The sequence below is a fragment of the Rhodamnia argentea genome, chromosome 2 (genome assembly GCF_020921035.1).
Source record: "Rhodamnia argentea isolate NSW1041297 chromosome 2, ASM2092103v1, whole genome shotgun sequence".
Classification (NCBI taxonomy): domain Eukaryota; kingdom Viridiplantae; phylum Streptophyta; class Magnoliopsida; order Myrtales; family Myrtaceae; genus Rhodamnia; species Rhodamnia argentea.
Genome location: NC_063151.1, coordinates 32,837,204 through 32,844,975, shown reverse-complemented (window position 1 = coordinate 32,844,975; position 7,772 = coordinate 32,837,204). Strand labels below are relative to the sequence as shown.

General features: G+C 40.4%; 1 protein-coding gene across 1 annotated transcript; it reads left to right on the top strand.

Annotated features, from left to right (window-relative positions):
* Positions 1 to 896: 896 nt before the first annotated feature.
* On the top strand, positions 897 to 5,147 carry LOC115733499 (laccase-15-like). The gene is made up of 6 exons (XM_048275130.1): positions 897 to 1,013; positions 1,122 to 1,273; positions 2,181 to 2,425; positions 2,598 to 2,726; positions 3,417 to 4,361; positions 4,967 to 5,147. Exons 1-6 carry the CDS (start codon positions 924 to 926, stop codon positions 5,095 to 5,097), a joined length of 1,692 nt encoding a protein of 563 aa, XP_048131087.1. The 5' UTR covers positions 897 to 923; the 3' UTR covers positions 5,098 to 5,147.
* The last annotated feature ends 2,625 nt before the right edge of the window (positions 5,148 to 7,772 follow it).

Genomic DNA, 7,772 nt, shown 5'->3' with positions numbered 1-7,772 from the left:
ATTGTACTGTCGCCACTTCAATCATAAGTTTTTCAACTTTGCCAATTGAGTCCTAGGCCTTTTCACATTATGTCGGTTGAGTCCATTCGGTCAATTTTTTGTCAGAATGAGCGGACGTAGACGCCGGTTGTCCTATGTGGCACGGCCGACGCCGACGTGGACAAATTTTAATAATCTTTTAATATTTTTGTGATTTTTTTCTTTTTTTTTCCTCATTCTTCCTTTTGCGCTGAATTGGCAAAAGTGCAATAGGTTCATGATTTTTTAGACGATTTTACCGTATTTTCCATATTCCGATTGTTGACTATGATTTTTCACCTCATTTGACTAGCAAACACACACATTAAAAAAAAAAAATACTTCACTAGAGACCAGAAAACGAACACCTTGACTCGCAACGCCGTAGATGAACAGTGTAGCTAGTTTACGAAATGAGTGCTTCCGTTAGTTGCATTGCTTGATTAAGAACGTCGTACCTAGGGTAATAAATCTCATAAGATCATTAACATCAGTCAAAGTAAATTAATTGACTGCTATACGAAGCTAGTAGCAGCATAGAGGATGAAGAGGAAAACCAATTTAGGAGGAAAAAGTCAAGTTTAAAGTGATGACATGGAACTATGGTCATCCATAACGTTAGTCAGGAAATAACTGTTGTGTGAGAATTCGTTAATCTTCCCCTGGCCAGGGTACCTAGGAAGGTTAACCAGCATGTAACAATATTTGCCGCTGGTTTTCTCGTCTTACCAAAGCATGCCGTTATAATGTCCTGTCTAAACGTTGACAAAATCATCCGCGTCCCCACTTCCACGTGTCCCCCGCCAGCCCCAGCCTTTCTCTGAGCCTTATAAATACCTCTCACGCTCGGCTTAATCTCCAAATAATCGAGCCCCAGCCACCATCTCGTTGTCAAGTCAATCTCCATGAAGTCATCAAGAGCACAATACGTAGGGTTTCTACTCTTCCTCGTCAGCATTCTCCGATGCAAAGCCTTGGTTCGTCACACGTTCGTGGTAAGTTCGAATGAGTGTTAATACCGCCAATTTCCGCGACATCGTATGCATGCATACCGGGATTGGACGGCTAGGTTTCATGTTGCTCAAGTGCGTGAAATATTACAGGTCGAAGAAACTCCGTACAGGAGATTATGTAGCACGAAGAACATCCTGACGGTGAACGGGCAATTTCCCGGGCCGACTCTGTACGTGCACAAAGGCGATACCATCATCGTTGATGTCTATAATAAGGCAAAATACAACATCACCATTCACTGGTATGAATAGTATTTTTCAGCATTCACATTATGAAGCGTCATCTTGAAAGTGATCCCATCATTAGTATATAGGAATAAACTCATTGCGGTTCTTAGATAGAAGTGACCTTTTATACGTGAAAGTAATTTATAATGTCTTCCTTGTCATAACGTACAATCCACTGATTTACAATACATAGGCACTCAAAGTCGGGAGAACTCAAAAAAAGTCATAAACCTATTGCAATTGTGTCAATTCAGTCGTAAAATTTTTACACTTGTGCCAATTCAGTCCATCCGCCCAATTTTGACCTAAAATCGCTGACGTGATAATTTTTAATAATATTTTCATTTTTTTAGTTATTTATCTTTTTTTCTTTTTTTCTTTTTTTTTCCTTTGTTATCTTCTTCTTCTTCCTCTAACCGGTCGCCGAGGTCCGATGACTCGCCAATCACTAGCGAGGCCAAGAATCGCTAGATCTAGGCGAGCTTCGCCTAAGGCCGGTGAGTCGTTGGACCCCGGCCACCAGCTGGAGGAAAAAAATTCGGAATAAATTTTAAAATAACTAAAAATTTCCATGTTAGCACAAGTAGCGCCATATTAGCAATTTCTAATCAAAATTGATAGGCTGAACTGAATTGACATAAATATAAAAGGTTCAAAACTGAATAGACACAATTTCAATAGATTTAGGACTTTTTTGGTAATTTTCCTCTCAAAGTCATTAGTCATATATTTCATTATGCCAAGCCCATTGCAAACCAGATGAAGACCTTGTCCTTTTTTAGTAGATCTCCAGGCAGCTTTTTTCAACGACTTTTCGTTACCTTGTTCTAATAGATAAGGTTCTCAAGAACTATTTCTCAGCGTCATCCCATGGCTGCTTGAAAATTTGTCCTAACTGAATGGTGGATGATTTTATGGTAGGCACGGCGTGAAGCAACCGAGATATCCATGGTCCGATGGACCAGAATACATAACCCAATGTCCAATACAGCCTGGAGCTAAGTTTAGTCAGAAAGTAATATTCTCCACGGAAGAAGGGACCTTATGGTGGCATGCTCACAGTGATTGGTCAAGAGCCACCGTGCATGGAGCCATTGTTATTTACCCCAAAAAAGATTCGACCTACCCTTTTCCGAAACCCGATGCTGAAGTGCCTATCATATTAGGTACCCTACAAAAATCCTCGAGTGATTAATGTGTGCTTGTGATTTCAACATAATTTTTTTTTTTGTAACCGAGGTGTCCGCGCGGCCGGCGAGCTATGGCTCAAACCAGCGGTGAAGCACGACTAGTCCTTCGATCATTTCAAAAATTCTAAACGCAACGATAATTGTGCAGGAGAATGGTGGAAGAAACCGATAATGGAGGTGTATGATGAAATGCTCAGAACCGGAGGAGATCCAAATATTTCCGATGCCTATACCATCAATGGTCAACCGGGTGATCTATACCCATGCTCAAAGCAAGGTCAGAGACGACACGTTTGAACTCATCGTCTTCGTCTTCGTGTTCTTCTTGGTCTAACTTTATTTCATCGTTCTTCCGCTTTCTTACATGGGTTTTCCACATATCAACAAGTAGAGGCACTAAGGTTGCCTAGTGTGATGAAAATTAACGGTAAAATTTAACTATATCTCCTGCACCCATAGTTGCTAGCTTTCGCAAGAGATTCCCATAGTCTTTAATGCATGCATACACCATGATATATAAGCACGTGACCCTGCATCTACTTGCTTTCGAAAGCCATATAACTTTCCAAAAGCTGGACGAGCCATAGGGACGTCCTAAAATGAAATTATATGCATCTTGTAACTTCATAATTGTAAATTTTTAGGGTTGGCAAGAGTTGTAGCCATCGTCTTATATCATTTTCTTGTTCCTTAATTTGAAAAATGTCGGTCTCATTCCTGATGCAGACCCATCTCCCTCCTAAGGCTATTGAACAATATAATGATAATTGTTATGCTATAAATTCAACCATCAAAACAAGAAATGGTGGTTTACTATGCTAAGATGTATTGTTGCTTAAATGGAATATTCATACGGGTTGGACTTTGTGCATAAACTATTGTTGGCTTAGACAAAAAAAAATTCGTATCTTCTCTACAGTTTTCCATCCGTATGTTTATAATTAGTGACGGTGTAATTTTGTTTCAGATACCTTCAAACTAAGGGTTGAGCAAGGCAAGACGTACTTGCTGCGACTAATCAACGCGGCCATGCAAGACCTCCTCTTCTTCTCCATTGCCAAACACAGTGTCACCGTCGTCGCGACAGACGCAAGCTACACTAAGCCACTAACGAGAGATACCATCACAATATCTCCCGGTCAAACCATCGACGTCCTCCTTAAAGCCAACCAAAACCCCGACCACTATTATATGGCCGCTAGGGTTTATTCCAGTACGTTCAATGTGACTTTCGATAACACAACCACCACGGCCGTGGTGGAGTACTCTGGAAAGTACGCTCCCACCTCACCGCCTCCTTTGCCGCGACTTCCTTATTACAATGACACTTCCGCATCGGTCAATTTCACCGGCAGCCTCCGCAGCTTAGCAAGCGACAAGTATCCCGTCGACGTCCCCAGGAACATAACCAACCATTTCATCTTTACAGTCTCTGTGAACACGTTCCCTTGCCCAAACAATTCCTGCGCGGGCCCCAACGGGTCACGTCTCGCCGCAAGCCTGAACAACATAAGCTTCACGAACCCCTCGATCGACATCCTCCAAGCTTATTATTACAGCATCAATGGCGTGTACGGAGCCCGTTTCCCCAGCTTTCCACCGTATGTCTTCAATTTCACGGCCGACGTCTTGCCGTTGAGCTTGGAGACGCCAAAGCGCGGGACGGAGGTGAAGGTATTGAAGTATAACTCGACCGTGGAGCTTGTCTTCCAGGGGACGAACTTGGTAGGCGGGACCGATCACCCGATGCATCTGCATGGATATAGCTTTTACGTCGTTGGCTGGGGACTCGGGAACTTCGACATCAAGAAGGATCCTTTGAATTATAATCTAGTGGATCCACCTTTGCAGAACACCATTGCGGTGCCGAAGAATGGATGGGCTGCGATCAGATTTAGGGCGGACAATCCTGGTGAGTTTGAACTAATGTTTGACTTAGACGCTTTATTTGTGTTAATATCTATCGGTATTACCTTGGCCATATGAACTTTGGCTCAATATGCAATGTGGTCTTTAAATTATTAATTTTGTTTAATGTGCTCCTTAAGCTTTAGCCCAATATGCAATGTGGTTCCTGAATTTTTAGTTTATTCAACGCAGTCCATGAATTTTTAATTTGTTCAATGTAATCCCCGAACTTTGTTCAATTTAGTCCCTGTACCATATGAAAATGTTCAATGTTGTCCCCGATCTTATATCAATGGAAGGACTGCATTAAACATTTTCATATAGTATAGAGACTTCATTGAACATGTACCAGAAGTTCAAGGACTACACCGAACAAATTAAAATTTCAGGGATCACATTAAATATGAAGCCAAAGTTCAAGGACCACATTAAACAAAATAAAAGTTTAGTGATCACATTACACATTGGCTCAAAGCTCAAGAACCATTTGTATCGTTATTCCTGTTGATGGTGGATGAATACACCCATAATACACACAAAGCCATTTATACAGACATCTATTGAGTAGATAGATAATTATTGATTCTGGTTGGGACAAAAATTGGGCAGGAGTGTGGTTCATGCACTGCCACATAGAGCGGCACATGGTATGGGGCATGGACACAGCGTTCATCGTGAGGAATGGAGTTCCCCCGAACACCCACTTGCTGTTGCCACCACCGGACATGCCACCTTGTTGAAACAACTTCGATTCCTGTCCACTTTGGGGGAGACCTGATGAAGACAATTTAGTTTCGTTAATATGCCGTCACAGTAATAGTATCGATTTGGATGTGCCTCGTCGTAGAACGAGTCATCTCTTGGAATAAGATAGCAGTTTTTGTTAACTTTTTTGGGATCTGATCCCGCCTCTTTGCCTCTTTTGTGAAGTTATTACATGAATCGTAAATCATGTGGGCCAAAACTGTCCCGACCATTAACAAAAATCGGTCGTCATGTAGGACTCGCATGATTCGTGTTTGAAATAAGATTTGATTGACGTGATTTGAAGATCATGCAATATTTTTTTTGGCCGTTGTTGGGATTTAAATCCCTTCGCCGCCCTAGTTTCCTCTCCCGGGCCAAGAGGGTCGGTCTTGCCTGTGCTTATTTATTACCATGAAGTCTAACTATTGAAATGTTCATATGTTATCTCCCTTCTTCTTCTTGTAACTTATGTAAACAAAAGGAAAGCAAAAGAAAAAAGAGGTTCTTTTATGCAAGCGTCACATTTTACTATTTTACCTTGATAAAATAAAATTCGATCATAAAATATCAAAAGAGATAAGAAAAAAGTGAAAGAGAGAATTGTGCAATTTCTATATATTATATGTTTATAAAAAAAAGAATGAGAGAATTACTGAAAACATCATAAACCTATTGCAACTGTGTTAATTCGGTCTTAATTTTTTTTTTTGTCAAACCAGCTATAAACCTTTTGTATTTATATCACTTCAGTCCATTTGGCTGACTGATGCTTACGTAGACTTTTTTTCGCTAAAAATGATATTTAATATCAACTTTAAAATTTTAAAAAAAAAAGTAAAAAGAAGAGTGAAGTAGGCGGGAGAGTTGCAAGCTCTCGCCGTCACCATCCCACCATTGACAAAAATGGCGATGAGGGTGGGGAATGGTTGGCGGGATTTGCTGGCCCTGGCTAGGGGTCTTCAGTGTACTGAAGAAAGATCTAGTTGACATTGACTTGTCTACTTACGAGGCTGTTGTAGGTCACAACATATACCCTGTTTTTCCCTTCGTTTTGGGAGGTTATGAGTGTGGTAATTTAGGAATTGAGAGGGAGCACTCTTGGAAAGAAAAGGTACTTTCGATAATAAGGTTACTGGGACAATTGATTTAGGAAAGGATTGCATGACATTCACACTGTGCATGGCAGTGTGATTGTGTTATGCAATCCACAAAAAAAATTTAACATTCTCTTTTTTTTCTTAGTTTTATGAGCCAGCCACAACAGAATTTGTGGCTGGGATTTGACCATCCACTGTCAAAATGACAATGGACAGTCATCATAGCATGGCCCATTGATTAAGATACAAATTGGTCTTTAAAAGAAATTCCAAATGCAAATTCATGTTTAAGAACAAAGGTATGTAAGGAGTCACTGGGTGAAAGATGATGCATGCCATCATTTCTCTTCTAGCATTACAACTTCAACGCGTCATTCAATTAAAGTGGGCTAGTGGGCTTCGTTATGGATTAAGCTTCCAAGATCAATGGACCTGAATGTGTATTTGGGCCCTTTTGGCCTTTAGCTTTCTTTCTTTATCATCTGATTCTGGTCCATGGGACTCCCGCCAAATTTAGCATAATCTCCACCAAACCATTTGGAAAAGTCTTAACTTCCTTGAAGACAAGTTTGACAGTTACTTATTGCTAACGCCCAATTCAGACTGGACGTGGGGTGTTTGTCTTCAACTGGGGCATTAATTGTTGAATGTACATGTGGCTTTGTCTTCATCGTGCATGATTGCTGATTGTTACAGGCGATGCTGTCTTCATATGGCAGTGCAATGATCTTGATCGAGTCAAGATGTACACGTTATATCTTCATAGCATCTCATGTTTTCTTTGCGCGGCCCAATCAAAAGGGGCATGACAAAAGCGTTATGATCGTTGGGACGCAAGAGTCCATGATTCTACTTAGGGTGGAGACCAAGCTACTGGTCTATTGTGCTATGTACACGAGTCAGCCTTGAGAAACTTTTCTCCAGCTACCTGAGGCATCTAGATGCGGTTTTACTTTGAAAATTCAACATGAACGCGCATGCGTTCATCGTGCGTAGTTTCTAGGAATGACTAGTTTCGGGTCGGCCCAAATTTTAGAACTTATCCGTTGAAATTAATTTCTCAATTTTTGAAATTCGAAACTTACTCCGTCACAAGTTTCAAGATCGATTTTAGGATTTAATTAGGTTCCACCTATATTCTTAATTGAATGATTGCATTGAATCATTACTTCTAATAACTACCAATTTTTATTATTATAATCAACTAACCACAATTCATATTCGGACACATAAAGAATATGAACGTGAACAAAGTAAAAGTCTCAACCTTGATTATCGCTGAAATTAAAATTCAAACTAGTGATTTTAAATTACACACTCATCATTTGACGCCATGGAATATTGCAGAATTGTGCAAAAACATAGAACACAAAAAACACAAATTCCAAGTTCTCACTGGACCGGATTGGTTCCACAAAGATATGGAACCTACCCTGCATAATTGGTACATTTATTCAATTTTCAATTTTACCATGAAACCATGCTCACCCCTAATAAAGGTTGACCAACTACTTCCTTGGATTTTCCAAAGCAGGCAAAGACTAAAGCATACATAGCGAAGCATCGAATTT